Genomic DNA, 16,744 nt, shown 5'->3' with positions numbered 1-16,744 from the left:
ACATTTAAAAAGAAAAGAAAAGAAGTAAAACTAAAACAGAACCATGTTTGAGACATGTTCAAATGTTGTAGGACAAACTACACATGTAACATCAGTCTCATATCAGTGATGTTGCAATGTTGCAACACAGTTCTTACATGTGTTCTCTGCTTTTATTAGTATTTTACTCTGCTCTCTCTCCCTCTGTCTCTCTGTATCTCCCTCACACACACACACACACACACACACACACACACACACACTCTGATCTTGGCTCAAAGTTGTGATCAATTGCATAACAGCAATCGTCTGGTCCCTCATGTCCTGGTGATCAACACGTGCTGATTGCGCATTCGTGCATTTGCTGCATGGTTACTAACCTTAAGATCTGTGCTGGAACAAATGTTTAGGATTCTTGTTATTCTAAGCAAGACAAATAGTTTTTAATTGTTTCCAGGGTTTGTGTTGTTGTTGTTGTTGTTTGGGGTGATGTTCCCTCTAGAGTTGCGGACAATACAGATGAGAAAAGCGTTGCTGACATGAGGCGCAGAAAGGGGGGGTATCAGGATTTAAAACAGAGTATATTGCTCAACATTTGACAATGAACACATGACTGAACTCTTTTATCTGAGTCTTGGAGATGTGCAGTAACCTTAATACTGGTTTTACGTTGAGCTCTATTTTGGTCTCCACCAGCTCAAGAGAAAACTATCTGCGTGTTGCTCCACATTAACTGACCACCTGGGAGTTTGATCAGTTTTTTTTATGCTGAGCAGGCAGCATAAAGTGCATTAACCTTGAGTAGTGGATTGATGCAACGTTTATCAAAAGTTGCCTGATATTAAATCAGTCAGATCAGGACAGATCACAAGTCTAGGACGGTCCTATTTGTTTGCCAATGTCTGGTAAGGATGAGCATTTGTCATGCCCTGGGTCAGAAAACGTGATAACGAGGGAGACTACGCTGGAGATTTAAATAAAATAAATGTAACTACAAGTTCTTTGGCAAGTCCTTGTGCTTTTATGTGAGTATCAAGTGTATGTACTTCTACACCCTCGGAGCGCATGAGCCAGCTTTTCTAGGCCGTGAACCGAGGTGAACTAGATGACCTTCCGCTGTCAGTCGGCTGTTTGATGAGGTTGTCTCAACTCCCTAAATCATAACTTTAGGTCATGCCTGAAATCAAATATAGAGATTTACTTCAGTATCCAGTTACCTGAACATCTAGATACAGCAAAGACAGGAACTAGTTGTAGCTATTGCAGCACTCCCCCCACACCCTCAATCCACCTTAGCCAAAAGCAGCTTTAAGACAAAAACACAGAGCTCCACTGTAGCCTACATCTAACAGAGTAAACACATGTTCAATGTTCTGGAGTGATGGAGATCATGTTTTACAAAAGCAGCTGTCTCCTGTGTTAAAGTCAAATTCTTCATCATTTCCTTAGAAATTAATTTTTCCATTAGGAAGTTACTATGCTGCTAATGCTATGACACTAGTCTATAACAGGAGGGAGCAGAGCAGACCAGGGTTCAAAGGGTTTATTAGAGCTGTTGCTTGTAGTTGTAAAGTTGAGGTTGATGAAAGCGGCTGAGAGTCAAGTCCCCATGGAAAGCTCTGAAAAGCCACTATTTCACTTTCACTGTTCAAGTAAAGCATCTCTAGCAACTGTTGGTTTTCTTTCCTTTCCTCAGATTTCAGATCCCCACACTGGTTACACATTGTTTTATATGTATGTCAGCATAGCTTTCAATTGTGGGTTGATTCTGCCGGCACATGTCTATGCATGCTCACTATAATATTTCCATGCAATCTGTGTTTCAGTATGCCGGAGTATTTGATGAGCAGTAACATAAGTAACCTATTTTTTTCTCTTTGTCAGAAAAGCTTAGACCAACAGGCATCAACAGGAAAAGGAGCCTCAATACTAAGGCTAAGCTGAGCAGCCAGTAGAGAGTAGTTGAGATCCAGATGTGTTGAATTAAAATCTCCTGTTGCATCCAGGAATGCCTGTGAGACGACACTGGGTCATAACTCAGCGTGATCTATGTCCAGAACAGACCCAGCTTGCGTTTGCTGTTAGCTGCTACCTCTTTCTTAGCAGCTTTCTTTTTTTTTTTTTTTTACACAGTGACTCAGCACATTTGCACAGAGCCAGAAAACATTCAAAGTCACTCTTTAAAATGTTGTGAAGAAGGAAGGGGGCAGTAAGTGGTGGGTAGAAAAAGAAGAGTCTGGACAAAAGCAGAGGGGGGTATAATTTCCATGCAAATTCTCCATGTGGGACAGATCTTGCATTGACATTCCTCATGTTTTCCAGCTTTATGTTCCTTGTGCAGCTCCTTGTGCAGGTTTTTCCCCCTCTCTTCTTAAGCTATACATTTGATGAATTTGTGAAAAGTGTGAAGCCTTCCTGTTCAAAGGATAGGACATCACTCAAACCAAATTTTATTTCTACAGTACTACTTTTTGGCACTTACTAGAAACCACACATTTATAATAGAAGTAAATTCTAGCTGAAATGTGATTAATCACAGCCTGTAACTGTGACTAATGTGATTAAATTATTTTAACCGATTGACAGCACTAATGAGAATATGACCTGTGATTTCACACGTATAGAGGAAATGAATACACACAGTAGAACACATTCAGTAGATTAAGAAGGAGATATGAATGCAAGGGGGAAACGAGTATAAAGATTTAAATGAAGAATGAGACATCATGTTTGTGAGAGACATACATTCACCTCTGGTGGGAACCACTACATCACTACACGATGACAGGCGACTCTAATTCCTAGACACTGGTAGTAGATTATTTTGTATTTGATGAACTTGATCAAGCAGTCAATAGGAGACACTGTAGCAGTGAAATACCTACAGTCAGAAATGTAAGAATTATTATTCAGGGCTGTGCTCACATCTCTTGTCTCACACATTACTGTCACATCAGTTGTGTAGACGTGTAATCCTAAAATAATGATTCAAATATTTCATTTGCACTATATAATTACCAACGGGGGAGTCGAAATTCATTTGCCTTCTTTTACATTAGATGCAGCTGTAAATCTACACTCCCACTTTTTCTCATGGTGATGCTGTGGCTTGGTTGGTGCCTGTCTAGAAAACAGGACATAATGAATTCAGAGTGGTTTGTGTTCTGTTTTCTAATTAGCTAGCTTACTATTTTATTGTGAAATGTTCACATTATTCTTTGTGGCAGTAACTATAGCCTGCTGTATAGTGATGCATCTGGAGAAATTTACATGGGGTGTGAGGGCTGGCATGAGGTAAAAGACAAAACACATGTTGTATTTAGATTTTTTTTTATTGTAAATGTGTTTTTATGTAGTACAACAAAAGCAAAAATACATTTTTAGCAACTCTTTTTGCGCAAGGTGTTTACAGAACACATTCAAAAATGACTTATTAAAAGTTTCATAATGTATTATGCTACCGCTGCACTTGTTAAAATGAGTGCAAGTCAAGAGATGCATTTCTACGTTGTATTTTTTTTGTTTTTTAATAATGCTGATCCGTGGATCTACCACGAAATGTTTCATGAGCCTTTCTAATTATGTCACGTAAACACCTGAACAAAAAATAAGTTACCATATTTTTACACTATATATTTGAATTATCATGTTATGTACACTTTCTTTACATATTTTTTAAAATTCTTTCATGATTGCAGAAATCACTAGGAGAATATTTCATGTTTCCTCTCAGGTGCATATACAGTATTTACATACATTCATGGGTTCACAGCTGACACCCATTCAGAAAAGCGTTTCTTCTGATTGCATGAAAGGAATGCCTGACAGAGTTAACACATATCCTCCATACAACATCAGGTGCTGTGTGCTGAGCACTCAAAGGGTTTGTCCGATACCATAATTTCAATTCAGACTTTAACATCCTTTTTCACACGATTTCATTACTGAGCATTGTCAACGGATCTTCAACCTTGTGGCACATGAAAACCCATCAACTCTGCACAGCGCACATTTCGTTTCTGTCTCTTGACTCATTTGGTTTGATTCAACTGAGATGCAGAATGACACATTAAAGCAGTCATTTACACGTAAGATGACCAAAAGGCATAAAAAGTCACTGTTTCCTTACAGTACATGACAAAGGCACCTCGTTTTGTGGCAAAAGATTGTTCATGTTCCAAGAACTAGGACAGATAATACTGTTTTTTTATCTTTTAGGATGTTTTTGAATTTGCTTTTAAACTTTCTATTAAGTCACGTTAGGCTAAGACCAACGTAAAATTAATTTATATTTGTTTTTATCTATTAAAACAACTATAAATGAGAAGTCTAAATCACAAGCATCAGACGTTTCCTTTGTAAATTCAGGCTGTTCTGCTGTTACAACCTCACGTGCTCTGGTATGACCAGCTTTTCCTGCCTACCACTTACTAATGTTAGCATATTTGCTGACTCTTCTGTACTTGTGCGACTGTTATGCTACATTTTCACATTCACTGTTATTCTGTAATTGCCATTTGTGGAAACGCTGCCTTCTGTCTGGCAAAATTCACTGATCTGGGGTGAATTTGATATTTTAATGGCACAACTGTATCAACAAATAGGCAACAAGTTCAACAACATTCCAGTTAAAGTAATATGTATTGAAATAGCTGGTTAGACGAGGGAAACCATAACCTGGCAAGAAAAAGGCAAGAGTTTGGTTTGTTCAAAGCCAGTGTGTGATCCCAGCCTTTACTTTACTACTGCCTAAATGTACTGTTTTGTATTATTTTACACTGTGACAGCAGTGACATGAAGTAAATAAAGTGACACAGAATAATAAATGAGATGGCGTCAAATAACAGCACAAAACCAGAAAACAAATGTGACATATCACCAGTTGAAGACAGAACAGAAGAGACTTGTTTTCAGCCTTGGTTTGAAATGTTTTGCACATAATTACTGGATGTAGCTGCTGTTTTAATCCACTATTCATGATCTACTATACCGATAAACTGTCTTTTAACCAAACAATACAAAAAAGGCGTCAAGAGTACAACACAACTTCTGTACACGAAGTACTCTAAATACTCAGTATGGGCAGAAACTCCAAGTTTCATGTGTGCCAGTGCAAATTATATAGTGTTGTGATCTTTGTTGGTGAGCAGTAATTCAACATGAGCTTTGTTCTTGTGTTTGAGGTTACTACAGTGTTTTTTCTTCTGCAACAAGACTCAAAGACAACAAAGAGACTGATTGGAAGCAAAAGGAATGTTGATGCATCATTTACTCTGCTGTCAATTGAGAAATAATTATACAAAGACCCCCAATGATTCCTATTGTCCGGTAAGCTCTTGTTGCTGGGCAACAAATTAAATTCAAGCAATTAAGCTTGAGAGTTTTTGCTAATATAACTTTTAAACATTTGGCTCCAGGAAGGGCTAAAACTGGGGGTTTAAATATTAGCAGACTCCCCAGTGTTACAACCTGTATTGATATAACGCTTTGGAATTAAACATTAGAGATAACGCACACCTCAGAGTGTAGAAACAGTCAGAATACCCAATCTTTCTTCAAATTAGATTAGCTAAAAGATCTGAGTGAGACAAAACAACGTTGTAATATACAAGAAGCTTATTCCACCTGTGAAGGTGTTATGTCAAGTAACAGTTTTCTGTTTTAGTCTTTTCCTCGCAACCCAATAAATTATCACAGTACCATGAATGTACATCACACGTACATGTTTGAATATAAACGAGCATAAAGCGTCCTGCACAGACTCCTTTAAAGGGCATTCATCCTTTCAGCCTCCTCCTCTGTCCTTCGTCTCTCACACACATACACATTTACGCAGCTCAGCCCCCTCCTCCTCGCCTCTCCACTTAACGTCAGTCCGTCAGAGCGGGGTCAGAGGGTTCAGTTTGCAGAGCGTCCTGTCCTGCTGCTTCGTGGAAAGCGGTGGACTTTGAGGTGTTTCGACAGGTGATCGCTGCGAGCGAACTTCTTCTCACAGACGATGCACTGGTATGGTTTCACTCCGGAGTGGGAGCGGCGGTGTCGGGACAGCTCGTCGGACCGGGAAAATCTGTTTGGGAGGAAATCCAGAATGCAATTTAGGAAATGTACTGATAATCACTAAGGATCATCTGCTAGTATGAATCACTTCCTATACAATAAAAAAAACATTGCAGTCACGTTTAAGCTGAAATTCTCAAACTGCTTCATGTGTTAGATGTTTTATATTTACATGGTAATTTGAGAAGCGTTAAAAAAGACATCTCATGTACAATGTGAGCGCTGCAAATCCCGGCCCAGTCTATTCCTGGCCTGCTCAGCTCTCTGTGGTTCATGGCCGACATGGATAGTATGACAGTGAAGGGTTAACTGGATGATCTACTACTACCTATAGTATATATCTACAGTATATGTGTATCTGTATTTGTTAGTGAAGCTATTGAGATCAGATGTATTTCCAGTAGCAGCGGAGGCAGCAGGCTGAAGGCATGGAAGCGATAACTCACAGAGATGTAAAGATGTCACTCACATTTATTTCCGACCGTTTCCACTCTAGACGTGAATTACACAACTGGCCTATTCATCATTTTAATGGCCCAGTAATAAAGAGAAGATAAGTGAGACAGCTTATAAAGTTAAGCTGTGGAATCTGTAAAGCCAAGAATATCAAAACAAATACTCCGACCCGAGGGCTCATTCGCTTGATTGTTTGGTATACCGTGAATGCTGATTTGACTCATAGTTGGCTGCCAGAGAATACTAATTTTGAGTTTACGTTGTGGCGACCCTCTCTGAGCAGGCCAGGCTGTGATAACGTCTGCGAGCACACAGCTGGACGCGTATTTACCCACATTTGTGGAGGAATAACTTTGACCTTAGAATCGTTATACATTAACACAAAAGAAGCAACCTGTCAGGAGCTTAAAAAGTGACTTGTTTTGTTTTTATCGACCTCACCATGATCACTTCTTTTTTTAAATGGGTCATTTGTGAGTGTTTGTGCAGGAAGAATTTTAAAAAATGTGAAGAATTAAAAATGGCATTTTTAATCATAGGCCTCAGCACTCCATTTGGAAAAAGTCATAATTAGGATATAAATCAGAAACCACATCAGCCTCTTTGTCGTCTGTACTTTATGTGACTGTACATTTGTTCCTCGTCGTAATTTATGTGACGTTCCTGCACACATTACACCCTGAAGCTGTGCTATATCAGCTTCAAGCTGGGGCATGATACAAACCATGTACAGCTATTCTACTAACTCAAACTGGGCCTGAGCCCAACTACAACATACTGTACTGGGAAAGATCTTTCAACAGAACATGCATTTAAGCCTTATGGAAATAGACAGCGGGATTGTTCCTCAAATCCACATTTTTTTTAATAAGATTGATCATGTGCCAGTTCTCTCTCACAGCTTCACCATCTGTCTCCCTCAAAATGCCTTTTGTTGCTATAGCGCTTTCTCTATTACTGACGTCTTGCCACTATTAATCTAACTTGTGTATGACTTCTCACTTCTATACACTATGTTCCAGGGCTGGTGGGTAAGGCCACTGAGTTCAAACTGGGTGGGGGGCTCTTCTGTTGATTGCTGTTTGCGATCGGAGGAGCGTGTGTTTATGCACCTCAAGTCCCCTGGGCAGCTTGGTGTGGCCGCAGCACGACACATACTATACATATTAGTGTGGGTGTTGTGGGAAATGCAGGTTTTGTTCTAGCTTGTCCCTAAACTCAGCTTTGCAGCGAGCAGAACACAGGTAAGAAAGGTGGGGCGGTCAGGTCGGTTACACACCTGGAAATCTGCAGAGATACTGGCAAACACACTTTTACCTGTCATCTTTATTTTCTTTGTCTCCCTTTGTGTTTAGTTTTTCCTGTCAGCTCAAAGCCATTTGTATCTCCTGTCTTTATGAGAGGCTCAATTTCAACTGTGTAAGTTTAGAAAAAAATCAAATTAATGCATGACTGCACTAATCAGTGACAGATGAGCCCCTCCTACATACAAAGCATTATACAAGAAACCATAAAAATTCTTTTGACTGATTTTCCAGTCTAAAGTTTTTAAATCAGAGGAGCCAGATCAGCCCTTCATTTTGTTCTTTAGCTGCACTTTAGCTCCACATCTTTTTTTTTACACAGCCTTTTTCCACACAGGTTGTTTTCTAGAGGATCACAACCACTTAGACCTCCATGGAGAGGTCAAGGAATGGGAAAGGTTTCCCAGGAGGATCAATAACATGCACTCTCTCTTAGCATCTTGTTTTCTGCTCTATTGAGCTCAAAATGTGAACCAAAATCAAACTTTGACAACTCCGTCACCACCTAACAACACCACATTGTTGTAGCGAGGTATCAGCCGACAAAGACAACAAGCCACTGCCCCGTTGACAGATGTCGAGTAAAAACATCACCACCGTCTTTTCACAGTGAACAACTTGGTCTTGAGCCTAAGTATCCAACACAAACCTCAAATGAGTCTCTGTGAAGGTCTGAGCTTAAAATACTGCATGCTTATGTGCGTGTGTGTGTGTGTGTGTTGCCTGCATGTGATCATTTGTGTGTTTACATGTGTGAAGATCATAACAGCGAAGTACACAGTGAGAGAAAACTAATCCAGAAAGCTCAGAAAGCTAAAGAAGAAGAAAAGCAGTTTGGCAAAAGAAGTAATATAACTTTCACTGAGTTTTATGTAGGAATCCAGCCAATGAAATATTACTCTGCTCTACTTCAGTGGAGCCAGCACATGGATCTATTCTAAGGTTACAGAGGGTAAGAGGTGCCTGACTCCCTTGCTCACCTCCATTTCCTGGCTCAGAGGGAGAGGAACAAGGAGAAGGCAAGGAGAGCATATTGCTGCTGTCATGTAAAGACTTTTGGGATGACTGGGCATAATGTGTTCCAAATCCAGCATAGTGCCATTCATATAATACATATGCACTTCACTGCAACCCTCAATTAAGTAAAAATATGTTTTTGTTTCTCTTAAAACTCATTTCTATTTTAGTACATTCATTATGTTTAAGATAGAATACAACCAAAGGTAGTATATTATAGCAACAGTGCACACGCATGGCTGAAACTGATTCAATGCAATGAGTCATTAAATGATGAGCACAGGAATATTGTCTTTAAATTGCTGTACAGTTACTTTTATTCATTTCAGTTTCATTTTCTGTGTTTCCATTGGTAAAGGAATATGAGAGCTTCCATCAGCAAGATGTTTATCAGCCGTTGTGTTTTCATGTGTCAGTCAAAGTAACAGCGATGTTGCATTTAAATAAAAAAGCTTGTTCTCAATTACAAACGTTTTTATTTGTTTTGTTTTTTTGCTAAGGGTAAGAAGATCAGCATCTCTATTGTATATCTGTTTTAACTAAGTCTTTAGCTTACCATTAAAAGTAGAAGTTGAGTAGAATAAACTAGTCTTCATCTGTTTTAATGTCAATTGTTATGCACAAAAGATCTTTTTGACTCAAGTATACATAAAAAAGGAAAAGGGTTAATGAGACTCTGAACTTGTTTTTTTGTCCAGAATAACCTGATGTTATGTAACATGCTAATAAACACTTGGATCTATGCCCAGACATAATACACACTGGAAAAAAAAAGTGTCAGATCTGGATTTTAAATGGCTGCAGGTGCAGTACAGGCTGCTCACTGAGTATGGTATTTGCAGGGAGAAGTGATCACTGATAAACACCAGAACTGTTTGCTGAGCTGGGTTAAACTTATCTGATTCAGTCGCTCTTATAAACACACACAAACACACTAAGATAATCTGATACACACGCACACTGGCATTACTTTCTTTACCCCAATCAAAACCTAATTCTAACTTTACTCTAAAACTCAAATCCAAACCATAATCTAACCTAAATTATACTGTGATGTTTGCCTTAACATAAACTTTGCCTCATACACACACACACAACTCGATTTGCACCCTTGGGCAATGACTTTATGTTTAGACCAACGGGTCAAAAGTTGGCATTTGAACTTTAGCTACATGACTTTAAAGTAGGATTTTCTTACACAGACGCAGGCATAGATTACAGGACTGAAAAGCCGATGTAAAGTAGTTGTTTACAACAATGATTCATGATGCTTTTGCTCATCATCTGTGTTTTTTTCCTTGTTGATGCCTGAAGAAGAGGCAAAAGTGACTAAAAGGAGGATGTGACTGAAAGAATCAATAAGAGTTTTGTCTGGCTTGAGGTTTTTTACTAAATAGAAACCATACAGTATTTAAAATTGAACCACAATTGGTACCCATCACTATGCTGCAACAGAGGTTGCTCTTTTAGGCTGACCCAGTTCCAACTTAAGAGGGCAGTCCTGAAATAAAACTGGACAGAAGCAAATACAGAGGTCAAGTTCTTCATTCAACAAATTGAGAGCATGAGGCAGGAATTTGGTCTTTTGAAATGGCTGAATTGCCAATATAAATAGACTCCAAGCTGACAGTTTGATTTCATTACAAGTGCAATCCAAGTTCTGTGAGAATCCATTTTAATCCAGTGTATGCATGTCTGCTGTCCGAATATGTGTGTTTAAGTAAGTGTGTGTCACAGACAGTGAACAAACAAGTGGAATAACTAGCAGGGTGCAAAGTCTGAATGCAGACAACTTCAAAAGGCGCTCTATCTAATCTACAACTTTACCATGGTACAAAACACACAGATAGCAGCGACACAGAGCCAGCATGTAGGGAAGAACAAATTATAACCTTTTCCTATTCCTGAATTGCACAAAGCTTATCTGAAGATTGGGGCCATATCGTCTTCTCCTCCTGTCTATAAACCCATATTTACCACTCATGTATGTCCCTATAAAACCTTCCTTTCTCCTATAAAACTATATCATGGTGCATCCAAACACAGTGGCGATGTTCCAATATAAAAAGAGAAGAAACAACACTTGTCTGCTATTGAACGTGATGGACTATGATCTGTATTTCACTATAGAATATCACAGCCAATCTGTTATTCTCAAAAATAAAGAACATTAATGTTCTTAATTAGTCCACAGCAGGGGTGGATATGCATATGGAACATACAGGCAACACAATGGGTGTTAAAAACTAGCTGCACTCTACATTGGTTAATGTACTGCATAGGAAATCCTCACCTCCATCCACATCCGGGCCACGTGCAGGCGAAGGGCTTCTCCCCTGTGTGCCTCCTTAGATGGGCTTTAAGGTGGCTGCTCTTGGTGTACATCTTATTACAGCCAGGAAAAGAGCACTTGTGCATTTTAATGAGGTCTGCTACTGCACTCTTCTGGTACCTCTGACCTCCAGTGAGGACCCCTGCAGTTGAACCTCTGCCTAAACCACATTCCCCAATGGGCTTAGCAGCAATTGGCACCGGTGCAATCCTGACAAATCTGGAAGAAGCGGCAGTTCCGGGTTTCAAACCAGTAACATTTGCTGGGGAAAGCAGCTGAGGCACCAAGGCAAAGGTCTGCCCCTGGATGTTGACCAGGAGCTGGGCGATTTTGATGTCGGACATGGCCTGGGACTGGCTTTGCTGTGGCTGAGTTTGCTGGGTGGCAGCATCCGATATGGCACTGGTGTTGGGCTCTTGTTTGATCTGTACGGGCTGGATTTGTAGGATGACAGGCATGCTGGAGGCAGCACTGGTACCTTCTGAGGCTGGAGGTGAACCACAGTCCTCCTGTTTGATCTCATCAACTATACTACTAGAACTTAATACACAACTAGCATCCACTGTTGATGGTGAGTTATCCATGTCTATGTCAGACACACTTGATGCATGTTTGATCTCTGTGTAGGAGGCTAGTGGAGAATGAGCCACAGGCACAGTCTGATCTGAGTTCTGTTTTTCTATGAGTGTCCTTGAACTTTGTGCCTCAGCATCCTCTGATGTTGGTGACATTGCTTCGTCACTCCCCTCCTCTTCTTTCTCTATTGCCACAACCATGTTCTCCTCCAGGAACTCCTCAATCTCCTCCAGAGTGGGCTGAAAGAGAAGGGCAGCAGGATCCTGCAGCTCGTCCAGGAAGACGGGGAATTCACAACAGTCCTCTTTGGCCTGCTGATGGAGAAGACTCAGCCGTTGCTCCCTCTTGGACTCCCAGGCCAGGCCCATGGGTAAAAGAGGGGCAGATGGGGAGCAAGAGGAGGATGGGGAGGCCAAGGATAGAGAGGAGGATAGTGGAGAAGACAGACAGCTGCTGCTGGCATTAGAGCATAATGAGGTGGGGATGGTGGCCTGTGAGAGGAGGAGGTCCAGCAGACTGTCTTGACTCTCTCCTCCAGATGAGCTGCAGCTCCCACTGCTCCTGCTGCTCCTACTTTTGTAGCTGGAGCTAAGAACGTGGTGCGACGTCGGTGACAGGGACTCAGGGCTGGAGCACAGAGAGGAACGAGGGCTGGAGGAATCACTGAGGTCATCCTCAGAGAGGGGAGGGGAGGATGAGAGCGTCACCCCTTGGTAGGGGTGGTGGTGATGGTAGTTGCATGCGTCATTTACCATAATGCCCGGTGAAATGCCACCATCGGCATGGCAACAGAGACAGTTTTGGTCAGACCCCGAAGAGCCAGTATAATACAGGAAGGTCTCCTCACCAAGTGGCAAGTGATCCACCATTCCTGTGCGGATGAATGACAGCTGGACTCTGCTATGATCTGAAGATCAAGCTATTCTGCTGGAGATGTTAATGAAAAAACAGTTTCTTCTTCCTGCAGAGGAGAAACAATTGTGTTAATCACTTACGAAAAATGACCCAAATTAAAGAAATGAAGAACAGTAGTCAGCGAAACATCACCGTTTTTATATAAAAAAGATATAGCTGATGTAGTGGCACTGTGCCTGATTTGAATTCAGTCGTACGTAAACTTACATAACTGTAACATGAACAGCATCTGGACCATTTCCAAAAAACAGCAAGACAACAAAGCAACAACCTCTATGGTCAGTTTGACTTTAGCTGCGAGGTTAATGTTTAAACGACGATCCCTCAACTTTACACTATTAAAAAATAAGTAAACCAGCAGACTGAGCTGCTGCTCGTTCCGAAGGCAACGCAGCCTTCCTTTAAAAAGCAAGTGGACCACATGTGCAGTGAGTAGAGCTGGAAGTGTGTCTGTGTGTGAACAGACACTGCAGCTGCTGGTGAACACTTCAAGCTCGCCACGTGCAACCAGGGAGTCCCACATCTCATCACTAACATTAAACATTTACATGAAACCCTGATGGTTCTACTACCATTAAACTGTTTCTCTAATTCCTTTTTATCTTATTGCAGCTGTGTCTGACTGATAAAACAATTACAATGACAAATAAGCTTTTGATATATTACATTAATATATATATAGTGATATATTTGCAGAGATTAGAATGAAAGGGAACGATTTAGTGAGTCTATCTTTATCCATGGAACAAACAGATTTACATGGATTATAAAATACTGGATCGTCAAATAACTTGAAACGTATAAGTGATTAAATATTGTGATTAAATGTCCCAAAAACCTTAAAGTGCTAAATGAAAGAAAGTGAGACAGCAAACTAAATGAGTTTGCGCCCTCTTCTGTAAAGCTACAAAAGAGCTGTTTTCAAGTCCAGACCCCTCCAGGCGTCCTCGCAAAGAATTACAGAAACATTAGTTTAATTGGATTATTACTTCATTGACTTTGAGTTCGGCTGTGACGATCACAGCAGTGAAGCACGACGGTTCTTCGGATGTGTTGTTGTTCCCATCTTCAGTGTAGTTATATAATGGCTGATTTCGTGCCAGAAGTCTGCATCATATGACATCGAGGGGCTGCGCTGAGGTCTCCTGCTGCTAGGTGATACTTCATAGGGAAAAAAAAGCTTGGCCAGAGAGTTTGGGAACACCTTAGCTTGGCCAAGTCTTAAGTCATTTGCCCTAAGGTAACCCTGCCGTTCAGAAACATCAAAAAAAGGTTACGACAGCAAGATGCACTCCTGCACTTCACCAAGCTGCAGGGATGATCGGTTATAGAGGATAACACGCGAGCTGTGGCATGTTTTACACGACGGGCTGTGACAGCTGGTCAAATCTCAAAAACGCACAAGTCCGATTATTAGTCTGGCATATATAGATATAAATATTAAGTTTCAACACTTTATAAAGATTTAATATTTTGAGGACAGCAGCATAACGAAAAAAAAAAACCCATCAAATGTCGCTATAGGCTGTAATGAGCCTGTAGTGTGGAGACAGACAGTCAGCAGAGTCATGCTTCGCTCCACAGTGGGACACAGAAAACGCACAGGCACTCATCAGCGCACTAAATGGACTTTTCAGCCTACTTTTAAAACACAGGCTCGTCTTTGCTTCTTCTGCACTCACCTGTTTATCCAAAATCCCGCTCCACTCTGTCGAGCCTCCTCGAGAAAGTAGCTGTCAGTGCGTAACAGTGCGTAATGGCAACAGAACTCCACGACACCGTCTTTGCATAGCTGTACACCTCCACACACACACACACACACACACACACACATGCAGACATGCACAAATACTATTTCTCTCTCTCGCTCTCTCACTCTCTCTCTCCAGAGGACTGGTAGTTCGCTTATCCATCACATGATCCGAGCTGGGTATGTAAAACCAGTCAAATTAGGGGGTCGGCTCATGAAGGCTCGCCTGCTCGGCGCGCCGCCATTGGCTCTCGGTGAAAGGAGGCCGGCCTCATGGTCGGGTGTCAATGGAGCGAGGGGGGGGGGGGGGGATATATGTTAGTGAGAGGCGGTCATTAAAACACTTAAATAGCTGTAGAGGAGTTCAGGTGCAGATTCGTACATTGTGTTCACGTTGTGTCACAACATTTTGAAACGCGGACAATTTTCCTACAAGCATTTCCAGTGGGTGCGTTATCTGAGCTTCTTCTGAAGCCCTGGGCTTCTCTAGAATACTTATACAAGTTTCTCAATGAGGTTTAGTAATGAACAGTTTAATATAATGAATAATAGGAAGCTCTTTCACAGTACTGTTTATCAGATATATGAAACTGAACAGTGAAGTAAATATGTGCACTAACACCAACGAGCTCCCTCTGATACCAAAGAAACACACTGAGCTGTTCCGATGACCATGGCTGAATGAGGGAGCCATCGAGTAGGTGAGCGTGTTTACCTGATGCCCAGTAACACCAGCATTAGAAGTTGTGCTTTCACTCCAGCAGAGCAGATCTCATATAAACACCTCAGCCGTGCTGAGGGGACTTCACTGGCTCTGACCTAATTGGATTTGCCTGCGTAGGATAGATGATCTTTTACTGTATTTGGATTAATGAGCCACATTCAGCCTGCTTGTAAACAGTGTGTTTCAGTGTGTACTTCTACATTCAGTGGGTATTACCCTTCACATCTGAATCATACTGTAAATCAGGACATCTAATTTACAGTACATGAGTGTGTGACCCTGTTATTGATACTACAAAGGTTACTACCAGGTGATACTGATTTACATTTAATCATTGGGCAGATGCATTTATCCAAAGCCGGTTACAACAGAGGTACAAGGATACATGGTACAGGGATTCGAACCCCAGTCCCCAGGTGGCGATCTTTCCACTTCACTGCTGCTAATACTCCTGCTGCTACTATTACTGCACACCTCAAGTTGTTTGCATCCACTATAGTGGTACTAATCCTATTACTACTGCTGTGTGCTGCTGCTTTGCTAATATTGCTACTTACTACTTACATACTGCTAGTACTACAATACCAAACTGCTGCTACTAGGATAGTCAGCTACTATACTACTGCTACTGATATTACTATGGTACCTGCTATTTCAAATGAAAATAATTACACCCTGTTACATAATTACTGCTACTAATACTAAGACTTCATATTGTTAAATTAACAAAGACTCCATGTTTCACCACTTGGCGGAGCAGGCCATTTTCAGTGAAGGAAAAGCACAGGTGTAAACGTTAAAATGAATGTTTGGTGGATACCCTGTGGCTGCTTCAGTTTCAGGGTCTGGGTATAGTTCAAGTCGACCCACAGCGACGCCGTAATAATTTACTAGGGCACACAAATAGAACAGAGTCATCATTAATGTTCTTATTATCATCATTAATTCTTATTATAACAAGTGAAACGTCTGCTGTGAAAAACACTTTTTGAGTTTAAAGGACTCCTTTCTAATGTTTTTGCTTTCCTCACACATGAAATGGACCATGGCTCATTTAACAAAATGCCAGCCTTTCCCGGTTGATACTGACCTGAAATCCGACAAAGGTCCTGTAAGGTTGCAGCTTACAAAGGTCTTAAAGAGGAACAGGACTGCTGCTGTTTACTGTATCCAGTCAACACGTCGCTGTTTCCTCACTCAGATTAAATCTTTGCTCATATCAATAGTCGGCTTGTTAAATATATATATAAGGAAATCCCAGTATCTTTAATGGAGTTTTCTCTGTGACCAATTGTAGCTCCAAAGATGTATTTTTAAGTGTAATTTAATGTGATATTTGAGGAAATGCATGGCTCACAGTGATTACAAACAGAGTCTCATGACATCCACAGAGGTTCTTTTCTCTTCCCCACAAACTAATTGGTCTCGGCTGCTCAATTCAAACTCGCAAACACCTACACATATGCATATTATGTAAGCCCCAGATGGACTTAATGGATCAAATTGATTTATTTCCTCTGGTAATTTTTCCAACGTGCCAAAAGTGAAATGGGGAAAATGTGTGCTTCTTGGGTGCGGTTTTCAAGGATGTAACAGTGACAGATGATACCTTTAACAAAGCTGGCATTCTCTCC

The 16,744-nt window shown here is 40.9% G+C and overlaps 1 protein-coding gene across 1 annotated transcript; it reads right to left on the bottom strand.

Annotated features, from left to right (window-relative positions):
- Window positions 1-3,501: 3,501 nt before the first annotated feature.
- Window positions 3,502-14,527, bottom strand: LOC113167555 (Krueppel-like factor 15). Its single transcript, XM_026368279.1, has 3 exons — window positions 14,319-14,527; window positions 11,107-12,682; window positions 3,502-6,046 (listed from the first exon to the last, which is right to left on the bottom strand). The coding sequence occupies exons 2-3, from the start codon at window positions 12,588-12,590 to the stop codon at window positions 5,878-5,880; spliced, it is 1,653 nt and encodes a 550-aa protein (XP_026224064.1). The 5' UTR covers window positions 12,591-12,682; window positions 14,319-14,527; the 3' UTR covers window positions 3,502-5,877.
- Window positions 14,528-16,744: the final 2,217 nt, after the last annotated feature.

This window comes from Anabas testudineus, chromosome 7, assembly GCF_900324465.2.
Source record: "Anabas testudineus chromosome 7, fAnaTes1.2, whole genome shotgun sequence".
Lineage (NCBI taxonomy): Eukaryota > Metazoa > Chordata > Actinopteri > Anabantiformes > Anabantidae > Anabas > Anabas testudineus.
This window is presented reverse-complemented; position numbering and strand designations above follow the sequence as displayed.

What these genes read in the sequence shown, in the direction of transcription:
- LOC113167555 (XM_026368279.1), bottom strand. Translation starts at nt 12,590, where the DNA reads ATGGTGGATCACTTGCCACTTGGTGAGGAGACCTTCCTGTATTATACT. An exon ending in TGGCCCGGATGTGGATGGAG is followed by an intron (nt 6,047 to 11,106) that starts GTGAGGATTTCC and finishes CCTCCCAAACAG; the next exon opens with ATTTTCCCGGTCCGACGAGC.